This window comes from Felis catus, chromosome A2, assembly GCF_018350175.1.
Source record: "Felis catus isolate Fca126 chromosome A2, F.catus_Fca126_mat1.0, whole genome shotgun sequence".
Lineage (NCBI taxonomy): Eukaryota > Metazoa > Chordata > Mammalia > Carnivora > Felidae > Felis > Felis catus.
In genome coordinates this window covers 770,283-787,668 of record NC_058369.1, presented here as the reverse complement: position 1 = coordinate 787,668, position 17,386 = coordinate 770,283, and the positions used below count along the sequence as shown (strand labels likewise).

General features: G+C 60.2%; 2 protein-coding genes and 2 non-coding genes across 4 annotated transcripts; 2 read left to right on the top strand and 2 right to left on the bottom strand.

Moving 5' to 3' along the window:
• The first annotated feature begins 5,003 nt into the window (after positions 1–5,003).
• GAMT (guanidinoacetate N-methyltransferase) lies at positions 5,004–8,249 on the top strand. The gene is made up of 6 exons (XM_011288196.4): positions 5,004–5,258; positions 6,260–6,405; positions 6,615–6,678; positions 6,987–7,054; positions 7,214–7,324; positions 7,855–8,249. The coding sequence occupies exons 1-6, from the start codon at positions 5,078–5,080 to the stop codon at positions 7,993–7,995; spliced, it is 711 nt and encodes a 236-aa protein (XP_011286498.3). The 5' UTR covers positions 5,004–5,077; the 3' UTR covers positions 7,996–8,249.
• Positions 8,250–8,750: 501 nt separating this feature from the next.
• On the bottom strand, positions 8,751–15,226 carry NDUFS7 (NADH:ubiquinone oxidoreductase core subunit S7). Its single transcript, XM_023242902.2, has 8 exons — positions 15,102–15,226; positions 14,052–14,085; positions 13,107–13,175; positions 12,646–12,763; positions 11,390–11,569; positions 11,273–11,319; positions 10,488–10,576; positions 8,751–8,918 (listed from the first exon to the last, which is right to left on the bottom strand). Exons 1-8 carry the CDS (start codon positions 15,115–15,117, stop codon positions 8,821–8,823), a joined length of 651 nt encoding a protein of 216 aa, XP_023098670.1. The 5' UTR covers positions 15,118–15,226; the 3' UTR covers positions 8,751–8,820.
• Positions 15,227–15,394: 168 nt separating this feature from the next.
• Positions 15,395–15,468, bottom strand: TRNAN-GUU. Its single transcript has one exon. It is a non-coding gene; the product is annotated as a tRNA-Asn (tRNA).
• A 140-nt stretch (positions 15,469–15,608) lies between these two features.
• On the top strand, positions 15,609–15,681 carry TRNAF-GAA. Its single transcript has one exon. It is a non-coding gene; the product is annotated as a tRNA-Phe (tRNA).
• The last annotated feature ends 1,705 nt before the right edge of the window (positions 15,682–17,386 follow it).

The window sequence follows — 17,386 nt, the reverse complement described above, 5'->3', positions numbered from 1 at the left end:
AGGCAAACGGTACAAAACAAAACGTTTAAAATACAACTTCGTCTCGCCCACTTTATAGTTTGCAAGGCATGTGGGCATCGGTGTCAATTTCAGTAGTCACCCGCTTGGAGTAGCTCAGTCCCCATTTGCAGATGGGAGAGGGAGGCCAGCAGGAGAGAAATGAGTGCGTGGTCCCAGGTAGCATCAGGCAGGCGTTGTGTCCCCCACCTGGGAACCGTCCTCGTGCGCGGTTTTTGTTTTGCTTTGCTTTGCTTTGCTTCTTTGCAGGTCGAAAGAAATCAGTAGCACTTGGCAGGGACCGGTAGCCCATTGTGGGGTCCCTGGGGAGCTGGACGGACATATCCAAGGCATGTGGACATGAGTGCACTGGGGACAGGTGACAGGGAAGCAAACATGAGAGGCAGGGTGGCATTGTCCTTCCAATGGGGCCAACTCCACAACCCCACTTTGAGGAATGTATCCCCCAAATGCTGGCCCCACTGTGTGCACAGAGATGTCCCAGGAAGCTAACAGTCCGCTATTAAAATCAGAAAACTTGGAGGAAAAAAAAAAAAACCCCACATGTCCATCTACTGGTATCTGGATAAATAAACCATGAAGGGCATGAATGAAATACACAGCAAGGGGTTAAATGAAGGAAGCCAGACACAAACTTTTGAAAATAATATATTTTTAAAAATACAGACACCGGGGTGCCCAACTGGCTCGGTTGGTAGAACATGGGACCCTTGAACTCAGGTTTGAGAGTTCAAGCCCCACATTAGGTTTGGACCCTAATTAAAAACTACAACACAAACATTAGAAGTACAGACACCAACCAGGAATAAAATAACTAAGACCCATGTTATCTGCCACTGGAACAAATATATGTTAGTGTTACGTTTGCTTCATATCTTTTTAAACTGAACTAGCCAGCTGGATTTTTCCCTCCTTTCTGACTCATTTCCTCCCTCCCACCCCATAGCAAATGCTGTGACAAAAATGGGTATGTGGACACTTCTGAATTTACTCCTATGAATATGTGCATATTGAAGACACAAAATATGGTTCGGGTCCCTTTTTTATTGTAAAGTACACATAACATAAAATTTAGCATTGTCACTATTTGTTGTTTGTTTTTTTTTTTTTACGTTTATTTTTGAGAGAGAGAGAGAGACGGAGTACCAGCGGGGAAGGGGCAGAGAGAGAGACAGAATTGGAAGCAGGCTGTAGGGTCCAAGCTGTCAGCACAGAGCCCCATGTAGGGTTCGAACTCACCAACCATGAGATCATGACCTGAACTGAAGTCAGACATTTAATTGAGCCACCCAGGTGCCTCTAGCATTGTCACTATTTCTAAAGTGCACAGCTCAGTGGCACCAAGCACACTCTGTCATGCAGCTGCCCCCACCATCCGTCTCCAGAACTTCCCATGTCCCCAAACTGAGACTCTGTCCCCATGAAACATGGACCCCCCACCCCTGGCTCCCCCCATCTACTCTCTGTCTCTGTGGACAGGACTCTTCTAGGGACCCCCTGTGAGTGGGGTCATGCAGGACGTGTCCTTCTGTGTCTGGCTTCTGTCACTGCGCACAGTGTCCTCTGGGTCTGTCCACGTGGTGGCAGGCGGCAAGATGTCCTTCCATTTATTTTATTTTATTTTATTTTATTTTATTTTATATTTTATTTATTTTATTTTAATTAAAAAAGTTTTATTTAGGGGCACCTGGGTGGCTCAGTCGGTTGAGCGTCTGACTTCGGCTCAGGTCATGATCTCACAGCTTGTGAGTTCGAGCCCCTCATCGGGCTCTGTGCTGACAGCTCGGAGCCTGGAGCCTACTTTGGATTTTGTGCTTCTCTCTCTCTCTCTGCCCCAACCCACTTGCATTCTGTCTCTGTCTCTTTCAAAAATAAATAAATATTTAAAAAAAATTTTTTTAGTTTTATTTATTTTAATTTTTATTTATTTTTGAGAGATGGAGACAGAGCATGAGCGGGGGAGGGGCAGAGAGAGAGGGAGACACAGAATCCCTAAGCAGACTCCAGGCTCTGAACTGTCAGCGCAGAGCCCGACATGGGGCTCCAGCTCACAAATCGTGAGATCACGACCTGAGCCACAGTCAGATGCTTAACTGATGGAGCCACCCAGGCACCCCATAAAAAAAGTTTTATTTATTTAAGTAATCTCTACACCCAATGTAGGGCTTGAACTCATGACCCTGAGTTCAAGAGTCACACGCTCCTCAATCTGAGCCAACGAGGCACGCCTCCTTCCTTTTTAAGGGCTGAATCGTATTCCAGTGTGGACAGACCACATTGTGTATATCCTTCATCCATTGAGGGACATTTGGGTTGTCTCCACCTCTTAGCTATCGTGAACAGTGCCGCAGTGAACATGGGTATACAAATATCTGTCCAATTCCCCCCCTTTTTTTAATATTTATTTATTTATTTATTTTTCTAAATTTTTTTTAACCTTTATTTATTTTTGAGACAGAGGGAGACAGAGCATGAATGGGGGAGGGTCAGAGAGAGAGAGGGAGACACAGAATCTGAAACAGGCTCCAGGCTCTGAGCTGTCAGCACAGAGCCCGATGCGGGGCTCGAACTGCGAAATCATGACCTGAGCTGCAGTTGTTCGCCCAACCAACTTATCCATCCAGGCGCCCCTGGTCCCTTTTCACTTAAAAAGTATAATTTTGTATATAATACTCTACACACACACAAAAATACGGTGACAGGGACATTGCCTGGTAAAGCAGCTAGGCATGGGCCAGGAATCACGGGGAGAGTCCTGTCACAGCTGCCACGTGGCTTGTAGTAATCTCATTCACATATTGCTTATTTTTTACTTTAACTTTTTTTTTTTTTAAGTAGGTTCCATGCCCAATTTGGGGCTCAAACTCACAACCCTGACATCAAGAGTTGCATGTCCCACCGACCGAGCCAGCCAGGTGCCCCACTTATCCCTTATTCTTGTTCATCCCCCACAACAGGCTGTGAGCTCCAGGAGGGGCAGGATGGGACCACCGAAGCAAGGTACTCCAGTGTGTGTTTGACGAATGAATTTCGCTTCCCACGACCCATTACTCTATAACGGGGCTGGTAGACTTTTCCTGTACAGAGCTAAATAGGAAATATTTTGGTTTTGTTGGCTGTAAGATCTTCATGGCGATGACTCACCTGTACTGTTATAGCCAGAAAACTCCCGAGTCCTAATTCTAACAAGTGGAGACGGCTATGTGCCAATAAAAGTATTTCCCCACACGTAAATGTGAACGTCGTATGATTATCATATGCTGTAAAATAGTCTTCTTTTGATTTTTTTCCAGCCACTTAAAAACATAAAAACCATTCTAAATTGTACCGAAACAACAGCAGGGGGGTGCAACCTACAGGCTGATGCCAACTCTGTAACTTTTTTTTTTTTAATGTTTATTTATTTTTGAGAGAGACAGAGACAGAGTGCAAGTGGGGGAGGGGCAGAGGGGGAGACACAAAATCTGAAGCAGGCTACGGGCTCCAAGCTGTCAGCACAGCAGAGCCCGATGTGGGGTTTGAACCCATGAACCATGACAAAATGACCTGAGCTGAAGTTGGATGCTCAACCGACTGAACCACCCAGGCGCCCCCCGACTGTGTAACATTTGAAGGATTTGATCAAACATGTTACTTTTCTAGTCAGAAATATATACACTTCATATGTGTAATCTTTTAAGACTGTGGTCTGGAGTCAGACGCATCCCTCCTCCTGTCGTCTCTGCCACTGATTCACTGTACGGCCTCGAGGACGTCACCTTCCCTCCCTGATCCCAGGTCTGCAGGCTGTGAGATGCAGATGAGAACAGCACACCCTAGGGTCTCCCACGAAGAGCGGACACAAGGAATGACCATGTGTCATTCACTCACCCACATGAGAGGGAATAAGCATGGCCACCCCATTTGGGAGGAGAGGAAGGTGAACTTGGAACAGAAAGCACTTGGCTAAGTTGCCAGGCAGACCGTACTGGGCCCATGGCCACTTTTGGGGATGGAGCTCAGGTTGCATCTCGGTGACCCCTGGGAGGTCCCTCCTCTCTGGGGACACTGAAGCCACAGGGGAGGCTCCAAGCAGACTGCCTCTCATTGCTGTCACTTAGGGTCTGTGTAGGCAGCAGCCTCGGAGAATCCCCCCGTGATCCCTACTTAGCATTCGCGGCCTTGTGTGACCCCTACCCTTGTGTGCCTGACTTCTAACCAATACAATATGTCCGGGTGAAGAGATACGACTTCTGTGATTAGATTCCAAACAATTCTGACATTGCAGATTCTCTCGTTGGTTCTAATGAAGCATGCTGTCTGGTTGGGGAGGCTCATGTGGCCAGGGACTGAGGCCCTCCTACCAACAGCCCCAAAGGAACCGGCTGAGACCAACAGCCAGTCAATGGGCTTGGAAGTGGATCCTTCCCTGCATGAGCCTTCAGAGGAGACCCCGGAACTGGCTGGCACCTTGCCTGCGGCATTGTGAGAGGCCGTGAAACAGAGGACCCGCTGAGCAGCGCCTGGAGTCCTGACCCACAGAAACGGAGATAATAAACCCGTGTTGCTTGAAGTGGCTACGTTTGGGGTAATTGGTTACACAGCAATAGGTAGCAAATAGTAGCCTGCTTTCTCCTGCCTCAGGCAGGCCATCCCAGGGCATCCCTTAAGCTGGGTGACATTTAGGGGCACCTGGGCTGCTCAGTCAGCTGAGCGTCAGACTCTTTTTCGGGTCAGGTTATGAGTCTCGTGGGATCCCGCGGCACGAGCCTCTCTCCCTCCCTCGGCCTCTCTACCTCACTCACTCGCTCTGTCTCCCTGCCTCTCAAATAAAACAGAAAACAAAACTGGGTAACTATTAGCCAGTGCCATCTGTTTTCACAGGATGCACAGGGCGCCTTTGGCCCAGTGGTCGCTAGAGGCCCATCGGACCTCCGTGCCATCCGCCCCCGGCTCCGCCCACCTGTCCCGGCCCCGCCCCTCTGGCCTGCGGCCCCGCCCCGCCCCCGCCCCAGAAGGCCTCGCAGGGATCAGGCCCACGCGTCGCGAGCGCAGTCCCGTAGCTCGTCCCCGCCGCAGCATGAGCGTCCCCGCCGCGCCCCCCATCTTCGCCCCCGGCGAGAACTGCAGCCCCGCGTGGCAGATGGCGCCCGCGGCCTACGACGCGGCGGACATGCACCTGCAGATCCTGGGCAAGCCGGTGATGGAGCGCTGGGAGACCCCCTACATGCACGCGCTGGCGGCCGCCGCCTCCTCCAAAGGTAGCCGGGCACCCACTTGTAACCCGAGGCCGCAGGACGCTCAGATCTGGGGTCCAGCCGGTTCTCCAGCCGATGTGCATCGGAGCCTCTCCGTGTCTCTGGTTTTCCCGCCCGTAAAACGAGGCTAGCGGGGAGCAACGGGGAAGTAAAGGGGGTGCTGCAGGCACGGGCTTGCACGCAGAAGGCGCCTCCTAAGTACCAGAAACTTCCAGATGGGGAAGGGTCTGGGTCGAGGGAACGGGCCCCACTATGACGACCTCGGGCGGAGCTCAGCAGCTGTCTTCCCGTGAAGTCGGAGACGCGGTGGGCTATCCCCCCATGAGGTCGGGGACGCGGTGGCGGCCAAGAGAGGGGGGTGGGGGAGCGCTGCCCAGGAGTTCCCAGAAGCCCCGCCCCGGCTACGAATAGCTCTGGGAGAGCTGAGGCTGCCAAACAGCTGTCCCGGTGGCCCTGTGCCTCGTTCAGAGCCTGAGGGGTGCCGAGGGCTCCCCAGGTCCCCAGGGGCCAGGCATGGGTCCTCCAGGCCTTTGCACAAGCAGTGTCCCTGCGTGGTTGGGATGTTTCTACCACCCGTCTCTTGTCCAATGGGGACCACCTCCTCCCCAACTGTTGCAGGCCTCAGGCCTCAAACTCACCCCCCTTCTCCTGCAGAAACTTCATTGCAGGGAGCAGGAGGGGGGAGGCCAGAGAAAAGTAACCGAATCAAGAGATAAGCACCACCAGGGATCAAAGTCCAGGATCTGACCTCCCCACTGGGGCTGGGCCTAAAATCCGCTGCCCACGCCTCCCTGGCTTGCCACCCTCTCTGGCCCCTGGCCAGAGCCCACGCTGTTCCCTCTCAGGGCTAGTGTGTTCTGTGTCACCCTCCGCCTCTGCCCCACTTGTGCGCTCCTGTCCTTGTGGCAAACGTTTCTCTCTGCAAAGACCCTGCCCTCGGGCCCCCTCCTCCAGGCAGCTCCCCCAGCCCCAGCCCGGCGTGTGATGCTGGGATCTTTGCCCAGGGGGCCGGGTCCTGGAGGTGGGCTTCGGCATGGCGATCGCAGCTTCCAGGGTGCAAGAGGCCCCCATCGACGAACACTGGATCATCGAGTGCAATGATAGCGTCTTCCAGCGCCTCCAGGACTGGGCCCAGCGGCAGCCACACAAGGTGCCCGCCTCTGCCTGCGCGTCCCCCCTCAGCACTACCCTGTGGGGTCGAGGCCCTTTCCTGGGAGGGGCTGGGGGCCCAGGCGGTGCAAAAATGGAGGAAGTGGTCTTCTCCCTTGGGAGCTCCTCAGCCCTCTCCCTTGCAGCAGGTGGGAAGATCCTGGACCCCTGTGACTCCCGATCTGTTTTCTGTTTCTCCCCCGCCCCAAGGTGGTTCCCTTGAAAGGCCTGTGGGAGGAGGTGGCCCCTACCCTGCCAGACGGCCACTTTGATGGTGAGCGGGCTTGGGGGCTGGGTGGGGGGGAGCCCCTGCCTCATTTTCCACCACTAGCCCCTTCCTTCCTTGGCCTGCAGAGGGACCCTCTAAGGAACACACGCTGCAGTGTTTCACTTGGGGGTACAGATCCGAGAGCCAGGGCCTGGCACTCGGCAGGTGTGTGGACAACTGAGCAGGACCCCGTTCCCAGAGGAGGCAGCACACTGAGTGCTGGGTGAAGCCTCTGGGGTCTAGTCTCCCTGTGCAGACGCTGCTGGTGAGGCTGCACCCGGCCCTGACCGCGTAGCCTGTGACTTCCTATGCAGGTATCCTGTATGACACCTACCCCCTGTCCGAGGAGACCTGGCATACCCACCAGTTCGCCTTCATCAAGGTAGGACCCGCTGGGTGGGATGGTCACCCCCCAGGGCTGAGCGGGGGGGAGGGGGGGGGCTGCCATTCGCACACAGGACACTTCTTCCTGTCTCTCTGACCTGCTGGGATGCAGGAGGCCGCCCTGGGTGATCCCTCCTGATCACTGTCCCCTGCCCAGGACCATGCCTTTCGCCTGCTGAAGCCCGGGGGCATTCTCACCTACTGCAACCTCACGTCGTGGGGGGAGCTGATGAAGTCCAAGTACTCGGACATCACCACCATGTTCCAGGTGCGGCAGCCTGGGAGCTCCCCGTGGGTCTCTGCCCCAGCCCCCGAGCCAGGCAGCAGCTGGAGTAGCTTGTGACCTAGGGGGTGGTTCTTGACCTCAGGGGCTGATCTCTTGGGTGGAATGTGAGCTCCAGGAAGAAGTGTGTCAAGACTCTCCCCAGCTATAACACCTTCCTGGCTCCCCAGTGCCCTCAGGATACAGGGATATAGCCCAGCCTCCCCACCCAGGCATCCCCCTCCCTCTGCCCTCCTCCACCCAGCGTGTCTTTATTGGTTTCGCCACGCTGTCTCCGGCCTCGGCTCACGTTCTCCCTGCTGCCTGAGAGGATGTGCAGTAGGCAGCGGCTGGCACCCCATGACAGCAGGAAACTGCTGCCCGAGTTGAGACCCCTGGAGATGCCCCCCCCAGACTGGGGCTCCCTCCCGGGGGCCTTGGCAATTACAAACGCCGTGCCAGGAAGAGCGGGCGCCGTGGGGGTCTCGTGTGGCCTGGTGGCTTGCAGTGACCTGGCCTGTCTCTCCCGCCGCCAGGAGACACAGGTGCCAGCCCTGCTGGAAGCGGGCTTCAGGCGGGAGAACATCCACACGGAGGTGATGGAGCTGGTCCCACCGGCCGAGTGCCGCTATTACGCCTTCCCTCGGATGATCACGCCCCTGGTCACCAAGCACTGAGCCCGCCTGGGCCTCCGGCTTGACCGCAGGGGGGCCGCAGTCCCATCCCCGTGCCCCACTCGGTGCCTTCGCAGCCGGGAGTGCAGGCTCTGGGCTCTCGTGGCCCTGGGTTCAAGTCCCGGCCCACACCCGCAGTGGGACGCAGGGCCAGCTTCCCTGACCTTCCCTGCAAGGGGATACCACTACCTTCCTCTCAGGGGCACCGAGGGTAAAATAAACACTAACACTGGGCTTGCCCAGCACGGTGCGCCGCACCCGCACTTTCGTTTCCTTCTGCCCCCCAAAACCAAGAGCAGCATGTGTTGAATGGATTTCTGGGGAGCCCCCATGTCTCTGGGCCAGCATGTGACCCTCCTGGCGCCCAGGCCGGCGGACCAGAGTAGCCGTCAGAGCTCGTGAGCCCCTGCCTCCGGTCAGCAGCGGGGGTACAGATGGGGTGCGGAGCCGCATCAGGGCCACCGCGTCTCTGGTCCCACCGTCAGGCGGGGCCTTGAAGGAGAGCAAACCCCGGAAGCCCGGCCTTGCTGGCGAGGACCCACACCACAGCCCAAGACGTGCCTCCCGAGGCTGGCGGCGCCCCGACTTTCCCACCCCCTGGCGCCCACGTGGTCACCCGCCGCCCTCCTCTGTGCCCCTCCACAGGCTCTCGGGCCCGTCCGCTCCCCTCCGTCGTCGGTCTCGGGGAGGCCACGCGCAGGCAGCTCCCACACCTCCCCGGGGCCCCACCGCCCACACGTGGCACGCGGAGAGGGTGGTGGCGAGGTGGGTGCAGCAGGTTTATTGGCCATCCTCAGGGCCGCCGCAGGGGCCGGGGGGGGGCCGGCACTACCTGCGGTACCAGATGCGGAGCCTCTTCTCCCGCTTGATCTTCTTCTGCAGCTGCAGGATGCCGTAGAGCAGGGCCTCAGCCGTGGGCGGGCAGCCTGCGGGGGGGGGGGGGGGGGGTGCCTCAGTTTCCCTGTGGCAGGGAGGGGGGCCCCTTGGCCCTAGGCTATCCCGGACCAGCGACTGCGCTGTAGACCCCGCGCCCATCCTCCCTGCCGGGGCCGCCGACCCTCGTTTTCTGCCGCCGCTCGGCAGAGGGAGCCTGAGCCAGGATGCAAGTCAGAGGGCCTCGCCGAGGGCTGCAGAGCCGGGTCCAGGCGAAGGGTGAGGCGGGGCCCCCGCTCCAGTACCCGCTTTCGTCGGTACCGCCTGGGCGGCGGGTCTGGCCCATCAAGGGGCAGGAGCCAGCAAGATGGGCGGTGCCCGGATCCTGACCCTGGCCCCCAAGCCCTGGGCAGTGGGGAGGCCGAGGCCACCCCTCCTGGGCCAGGCCAAGCCGCCCTGCCCGCTATTGCCACGACCCGGCTCAGAGACCCCTGGCGGGACACGTGCGGCCTGCTTCCTGACCCTGGGTCACACTCGCCTGGTGGTGGGCCCTTCAAAGAGTGGGCAGGGGGAGTTGAGGGGGCAGAGCGGCTGGGGGCGGGCAGGGAGGCCCATATGGGCCACAGACCGACGGGCAGCCCTGGAGAAATGCTCCCCTACAGTCCCTGTCCCCAGCAGGGGAGCTGACCGGGGCCTGGCCCCTGGCCCGCAGGGGGGTCCTACGTGCCCTCCCTACCAGACCGGCTCCGTCCCCCCGGCCTGGGGGCTGCCCGGGGCCCGGCGTGGAGATCCACAGAATGCGAAACGAATCAACACCACGTTACGGTGAACTCGACTCCAACGTCAAAAGCCCTTCCTCTGCCTCATGAGATGCCAGGCGGGACTTCGGCTTCTCGGGGGACGTGGAATTGCGGCCTTGAGCACCCCTGCTCCGCGGACACTCGGGTCGGGTGTTCGGCGCCGGCACTGAGAGCCCGTCCGCAGGCTACACACCGACCCCTGACCTCCAACCACCGGCGGGGCGGATGCCGGGGCCCACGGGTGGCCAGGTAACGCACAGGACGCCAGTTACTGTGCACTTGAGACAAACAGTCAGTGCTTCTCCAGTGTCCGTGTACCACGTGTGTCATAGGAGATGTATTTACTTACGCCAAGAAAACTATTACTCGTTTCCCGACAAATATCACGGGGGGGGGGGTTTGCCCTGGATTTTTATTTCCTGAATCTGGCCACCCCGGCAATCTGGGGCCAGGGGAGTCTCGCTCTCCTTGGCGAGAATGAGAACCATGCACACGGTTCCCTTATTTTTGGCTGTTTTTTTCTGGTTTTGTACACGAAACGTAGTTTAAAGCTGGCAGGTGCCTGCAGCCCCCCTCCCCGCCCCGGCTCAGGCCAGGCTTCGGCAGCAGCCTGCTCCAACATCTGGATACAAACCAAGACTCTTCGGGTGGGGAGACCTTCGAGGGGTGGGGGAGGGGGAAGCCGGGGATTCCCCCTTCTGCCTGGACCGAAATCTGACCCTCCTTTTGATGGGGGGAACCCACTGTCTCTGGAGTGCAGGCGCCTCGTGGAGCGGGAGGGTGTGGGCAGGGCTCTGCCGCGGGGGGGCCGCGCGGGCCTACCTGGGACGTAGATGTCCACGGGCACGATGCGGTCACAGCCCCTCACGACGGAGTACGAGTAGTGGTAGTAGCCGCCTCCGTTGGCACAGCTGCAGGGGGGGCACGTGAGGGCCACGCTGGCCACCCCGGCCTGCCCTCCCTACCCGCCCTCCCAATCACGGCGGCCTTCCAGGGCACACAGGCGTCAGGAGCGGGCAGGAGTGCGGGGTGGAGGCACAGGAAACAGAATGGCCACCTGACGCCTTCTGCGGGATCAGGCAGAGCAGAAGCAAATGGGCGGACCCCGAGCACACGACGCTCAGGGAGGGAACCAGACACGAGAGGCCACACGGGGTGTGAGTCCGCGTGTGTGAAACGTCCAGAACGGGCTCATCCGGGGACAGGAGAGGGGCTCGTGGGGGCCGGGGGCCGGGGAGGGGGACAGGGTTTCCTTCCGGGCCGATCGAATGTTCTGGGATTAGAGAAAATCACGGACCCGCGCACGGGAACAGGATGAACTTAAGGCGGCTCGACACAAGAGCTGAGTGACGCGACCGCCTGACGACGCAGGGAGGGTGGTCAGTGGGCGGCACGCGGAGAGGCGAGGAGACGGAGCGCGCACGGGGCAGGCCAAGGCAGGCACAGACAGAACGGGAGCGACTGCACGGACGGGAGGGACGTTCTGGGGCGGGCCGCGGACGCAGACCCGGGGCTCCAGGACCGTGACGGCGGGTAGCGGGCGCAGACCGGTGGGAAACGCGCCGCACATCACGGGCGTGTCTGTGGCGGGCCCGCCCGGCACTCACCTGCCCATGGACACGACGTAGCGAGGCTCTGGCATCTGGTCATAGACCTGGAAGAGACGGCGGGGTCTGGGCGCGGCTCGGGCCGGGGCGGGGGGCGGGCCGCGGGGCCAGGCCTACCTTGCGCAGGGCCGGGGCCATCTTGTTGGTGAGCGTGCCGGCCACGATCATGACGTCCGCCTGGCGCGGGCTGGCGCGGAAGACCACGCCGAAGCGGTCCATGTCATAGCGGGGCGCGGCCATGTGCATCATCTCCACGGCGCAGCAGGCCAGGCCGAAGGTCATGGGCCACAGGGAACTCTGCCGGGGGCCAGGGCGGTCAGCCCGGGAAGGGCATGGGGGACGGCGCACCGTGTGCACGGCACGCCAGCCACGCCGCCCCCCTGCCCTCCACCACGTGACCTCCGGTGCCGGTCACTGGGCCAGTGTGCCCTCCAGGAAGGTGAAGTGAGCCACCCCGGGGCGGGGGGAGGGGGGCGCAGCACTTCCTCCGTCTGCCCAGTCGGGGAGCGGGACGTGGCCCCCACTGCCCGCTTCGTGCTAATACAGGTGGCAGGGCTTAGGCCACACAGCAGGCCGACCCTGACAGCATCGTGGGGTTCCACCGCCACGAGCAATGCCGCGCGGGGCACCTCCGTGCTGTGGTTGCAGGCCCTGGCAGAATGTTCGCCGTGGCCCCACTCTTAGACACAGACAGAAACAGCGGGGGACTCTTAACGGTGGCCGGCCCCTGGACACCCCGGCACACCAAGAGGAGCTACTGTCCTGTGAAACAGGTGGTCAGTGGGCGGCGCAGACGCGCACGATTCGAGGGAGGGGACCCAACACGGACGGCTCTGTGGTCAGTCCTGGGGGCGGGGGAGGGTGTTCAGGCTTTTCCCAGGAAGGAGCCCCTGTTCTTGGCCTGCACAACGTTCCCAATTACAAAAATCACTCCTATATTAGAAGAGAAAAGAGGGAGGGTGGGGCGCCCGGGCAGCTAAGTCAGCCAAGAGTCCAACTCTCGCCTTCGGCTCAGGTCATGATCTCAGTTTGTGAGTTCAAGCCCCGTGCCAGGCTCTGCGCTGACAAGGCGGGTCCTGCTTGGGGTTCTCACTCTCTGCCCCTCCTCCACTCGGTCTCCCTCTCCCTCTCTCAAAATAAATAAGCTTTAAAGAAAAATTAAAAAAAAAAAAAAAAAGAAGAAGAATGAACAGAAACAGAAAAACTACAGAGGGCAGGCAGGCCATCCTCTCTGGGGGCCAAGGGAGGGACCAGGAAGCAGGGCAGGGGCACCGAGAGGACACCAGGGCCAGGAGCAGCCAGGGGCAGGTGCGCACGTGTGCACGCACACGCGGCAGGAGGCCCGAGGGACGGAGGAGGGGGCGGGGGCTCACCCGGCGGGCCCAGTTGATGAGGTCGTCCAGCTTGGCCACCACATACTCGCCCCGGCTGCTGGGAAGCGCGGTGGGCTTGGGGACCACGGCTCCAGCCTTGGACACAGCGGGCTGGGTGCTGGACACGGAACACAGAGTGCAGGGGAGGGAGGGGACGTCAGCCAGGCGGGCATCCGGACAGCCTGCAGCCCAGAGCAGCCTCTCAGAGGGCAGCACCAAGCTGGCCCCCAGCATCCGGGCCGCCAGGCCGGGGGCAGGACGTGCCTGCTGAGCGAAGGAAGGAAATGAAGGGCCCTTCTGGTCTGGGGACGCGCAGCCGGAGTCTCAGGCGCGCCCTGAGGGCGGGGACCGTGCCGTATGACCCTCCTGGGCGGAGGGAGGGACTGGAGTCACCATGGGCAGCTGCCGTGCCAAGGGGAGGCTTTCGGGTGTGTGCAGGTGCCCAGGAAGGCTGGCCTCACCTGCTGGGGCTGTCAGCGGCCACGCTCGAATGGACACTTCGACCCTGCAGAGCCACGCCCACACCGGAGCTGCGGGGAGAGGGGGTGCACGTGAAGAGGAGCCTGGGGTGCCCCGCGACGCTGTCACAGGGGCCACACTAAGGGGGAAACTTCACCCGGGGCCGAATCTGGCCCTCTGCCTGTTTTTGTAAATAAAGTTTTATTGACTGGCCACCACATCCACCCATTCCTGCTTTTCTGCAGCCCTTTTCACAAAGGCCGAGCTGAGTGGTCTCCACCGAGACAACCTGGCCCTTCGTGGAAAAAGTCTGCCGAGCCCTGGGCTACAAAGTATGTGGTTTTCGTTTTATAATTCTCTCATTTTTCCCCTTTACTTCACACCGAGTGTGTATTTTATGCCCAGAAAAAAGTCCTTATCAAAACAGGGCCAACTCAGCCCAAATCCGTGAGCTTCTCAAAGCCTCCCAGCTCCCTCCATTAGGAAGAGCCCCTCCTTAGACTGGCCACGTCCCGGGTCCCATGGCACTGGAGGTTTGACTTCCGGGCTCCGTCCACCGAGAGGGCACGGTGGCCACCTGCCTCCCCGTCCTAAGGGCGCCTACCCGAGGCTGCGATCTGAGCAGATGCGCCAGACGCCTTCCCGCAACAGGCAACAAGCGAGTTGCGAGGGAACCCGGGCAGGCAGGTGCGGGTCTGAGTGGCGGCTCTGCCACCACGTGGACGGTGCCCACTAAGGGGCCTGAACCCCACCTGCCGCGGGACACCGTCAGCCCCAGCGCTGCCCGACTCACTGTGTGACCTTCGGCAGCTGGGCCCCCTGCCTGATGCTGCTGAAGGGCCGTCCCAGCTCCGAGGTGCTCTGACCCACCCCCTGCCCCTCCCCTGGCCCCACTGAACCCTCCGGGTCAGGGCCTTGAGGTGGGGGAGGGACACACAGACACTCACCGCAGAGCAAGGATCTGGCGGAGAAGGCCGGGAGCTGCGGAGAGAACCGTGGGGTGGAGGCGATGAGCCCAGGCAGCAACACTGGCAGTAAACCCGGGACCTAGATGGGCCCGCAGGGTCCGGCCTCCGGGAGCTTCCCCACAAGTTCCCCCCGCCTGGCATTTCCTTCCTCCTACCCTTGGTCTATCTAAATTCCCCTTAACAAACCCCTGCGAAGAGAGGTCTTTCAGAATATGAGCCACACGGTGTCACTGCCCTGCTCGATACCCCAAGCCCTGAACGAAAAGCCAAACCACACCAGGACCATCCTCCCTTTCCTCAAGCAGGTCAGTGTCCCTCCTGCCCCAGGGCCTTTGCACCTGCAGCTTCCGCTGCCTGGAGCACCCTGCCCCACACGTGCGCTTGGCCAGCGCTTCCTTCGGGCAGGCTTCAGGTCTACACCAGCCCCCCAGACTCCCTAGATCCTGTCACCCTGTGGCGTCTCCATGTATGTGTGGTGCGGTGCCTGTCTCTCCCAAGATGCGGCTTCCCTGGGGTCCTGTGACTTGGTGCCCCACAAGTGTGCGCGAGTAAACAAATCCGCAGACACCGGCGAGGCTCCGGGCTCCGGCCCCGGGCCGGGGCTCTGAGGTTTCGGAGGCTGGGCCTGAAGACCAAGCTAACCGCCGGGCCGCCTCTCTCTGTGCCTCGGTTTCCTCAGTTGGAGACTGAGGGCTCCGGATAAGCTCACAGCACAGTAAACGCCCTTCCCCCCTCAGGTGCCGCCAGATCTCGCCGCTCGGCCCTTGGACCACGAACGCACCACCCGGGTTTCGAAACAGCGTCCTGACCACGGTGTCTCCGCGCAACCGCCTTCCTTCGCGCTGTGACTTCTGTCCTGCGCGTTCAATCCCTAATCCGGGGACGGGGGTCTCTGCAGCGGGACGGGCTGGGCACCGGTCCCCGCCCGGCCGGACCACCGCGTGCCTGTTTCCTCGCCGTCCCCGCGCCGCTCCCCTCCCGGGACCCGGAGGGGCAGCCCCGCGACCCCGCGACCCCCGACGCACTCACCCGCCAGCGCCGCCATGTTGGCCTCGGCCTTCAAACAACCCCTGCGGTCCGTCCGCCTTAGCGCTCCGGGTCTCCAGGGCCGTCTCCCAAAGCGGCTCGGCCGGGGCGCGGAAGCGAGGAGCCGGGCCTGGGACGTTCCGCCCGCGCGGACTTCCTCCTGACGCGTGCCGCCAGACACCCCACGCGGGACGGGCTGACGCGGGGGTGTGGGGGGGGGGGCGCGAGGAGCGTCCCGGCAAAAGCAGGGGCGTCGCTCGCCGTCTCCTTACCTCAGGAACAAAAGTCCAAAAGTGCGTCCCTGGGTGGGCTCGAACCACCAACCTTTCGGTTAACAGCCGAACGCGCTAACCGATTGCGCCACAGAGACGGCGCTGCCGCCCGGCGCCCCGCGAGGCTTTATGAGGCGCGCGCGGCCGGGACGCAAGGCGCCGGCCGAGGCGGCGGGGTGCGGCGCGGCGCGGCGCGGCGCGGGGGAGGACTCCGGGTGAGAGCGGCCCCTGCCGCCCCGCCGAAATAGCTCAGCTGGGAGAGCGTTAGACTGAAGATCTAAAGGTCCCTGGTTCGATCCCGGGTTTCGGCAGCCGTTTTGACGCCCCTGCAGAGAGGGAGGCCCCCTCTGCTTGGCGGGCGGAGAGCTGCTTCCGCCCACCACCACCACCCCAATGTCACCCCGGGCCGGCGTGGGTGGGACAGAACCCAGAACGCGACCCTCACAACCCTTGCCCCACCCCCTGGACCAGGATTCCAGCCCATTCGGTCAAAACCCACCAAACAGAGTTCGCAAAAACACTTGCCGCTTGCGTGTCACTTAATTCTTAAGATCCTTCTGCTGGATTTTACACTTGGGGACGCAGGCTCACACCTGCAAGCGCAGGTGAGCGGCAGGCTGGCCTCCAGGCGGGACAAGTCCGTCGGGTCCTGGAGCCCCCGCTGGGGCCGGTCACGAATGCCGGGCACAGCCGGCAGGTCTGGCTCCGACGAGGAGCTCCAGGCCCCTTCCCATTTCCTTCCCACTACCCACTAGCCTGTGGAGCTGGATTTCTTTTTAAATTTAAATAAACTTTGCATTTCAGAATAATTTTAGGCACGGAAAAGTCGCCAACGCAGAATTCCTATGTACCCAACACCCAGTCCCCTGTCTTCAGCACCTGCGGCAATTCGCGAACCAAAGTGAACATAGAGAGTATTAATGGAAGTCTGAGCCTTATTCAAGTTTCATTTTCCTGGAACGTCCTTGCCCCGTGAGCGAGGAGAGCGAGGGAGGAGAGTGAGCTACCCGGAGCGGAGCCCCCAGCCCATCTGACGGCTACCCCGTGAGACGCCAGAGTCATGGCCAGCCTGCTCTTGGGTTTCCAATCCACCACTAGGTCCTGGGGTACTCCGTTACTCAAGAGAGGGCACCCGCAGGGGCAAAGGGCATGCGAGGCTGGTTGATGGAGGGGGAGGGGAGGTGCCCCCCCCCGGAGCCTGATGGAGAACCCCCCCACAAGGGCAGGCCGGCTGGGGGAGCAGAACCTGGAACGGGGACGGCACGCATCCGGCAGGGAACTGTGAATTGGGTGGGGATCGGGGGACCCGGACGGTGGGGGATGGGCAGTTTCTTGAACAGATGGTCAGATTCTTACCCCGTACACGGTACATGACTTTTGTTTTTTGTAAAGTTTATTTGTTTTGAGAGAGAGCGCCAGTGGAGGAGGGACAGAGACAGAAGACAGAGGATTCCAAGCAGGCTCCGTGCTGTCACCTCAGAGCCCCACACAGGGCTCGAATCAATACGAACCTTGGGACCAGGCCCTAAGCCAAAATCAAGGGTCAGATGCTTAACTGACTGAGCCACCCAGGCGCCCTGCTTTTAAGATTTTAAGTAACCTCTAGTGGGCCTGATGGGGGGCTCTAACCTACCAAGAGTCAAGGCACCACCTGAGCCAGCAGGGTATCCCCACCCCCACCCCCCAGCACCGAAATAATTCAAGATTCTTTTTTTAGATAAGCAGTAGACTTGAAGAGGTACCGAGGTGCGTGCAAGGACATCCCCATCCCAAGAAGTAGGGATGGGGGCGAGCGGTGACCACAGGAAGAGGTGGGACCGTTGCTTTGCGCCTCCGGGCCGGGGTTTCGAAACGAACCTCCCCTCCGTGGACTTCCAAGTACAACCTTCCGTCAGCTTACAGTAAATAATTCATTCGAGCACGGCTGTGACAGGTCGCCAGATGTCTGGGACTCTGTGCAAGGCCCGGCCAGGTGAAACTAAGTCAAGATCCTTTATGTGGCAGGTCACCAAAGGT

Bases quoted from the DNA above. Each gene is read 5' to 3' on its own strand.
- GAMT (XM_011288196.4), top strand. From the start codon at position 5,078: ATGAGCGTCCCCGCCGCGCCCCCCATCTTCGCCCCCGGCGAGAACTGC. The intron at 6,406-6,614 runs GTGCCCGCCTCT...CCCCGCCCCAAG, and splicing joins CCCAGCGGCAGCCACACAAG to GTGGTTCCCTTGAAAGGCCT. The intron at 7,325-7,854 runs GTGCGGCAGCCT...TCCCGCCGCCAG, and splicing joins ACATCACCACCATGTTCCAG to GAGACACAGGTGCCAGCCCT.
- NDUFS7 (XM_023242902.2), bottom strand. The intron at 12,764-13,106 runs GTGAGGCCAGCC...TTCCGTGTCCAG, and splicing joins GCCGCTGACAGCCCCAGCAG to CACCCAGCCCGCTGTGTCCA. The intron at 11,570-12,645 runs GTGAGCCCCCGC...GGCCCCCGGCAG, and splicing joins TCATCAACTGGGCCCGCCGG to AGTTCCCTGTGGCCCATGAC.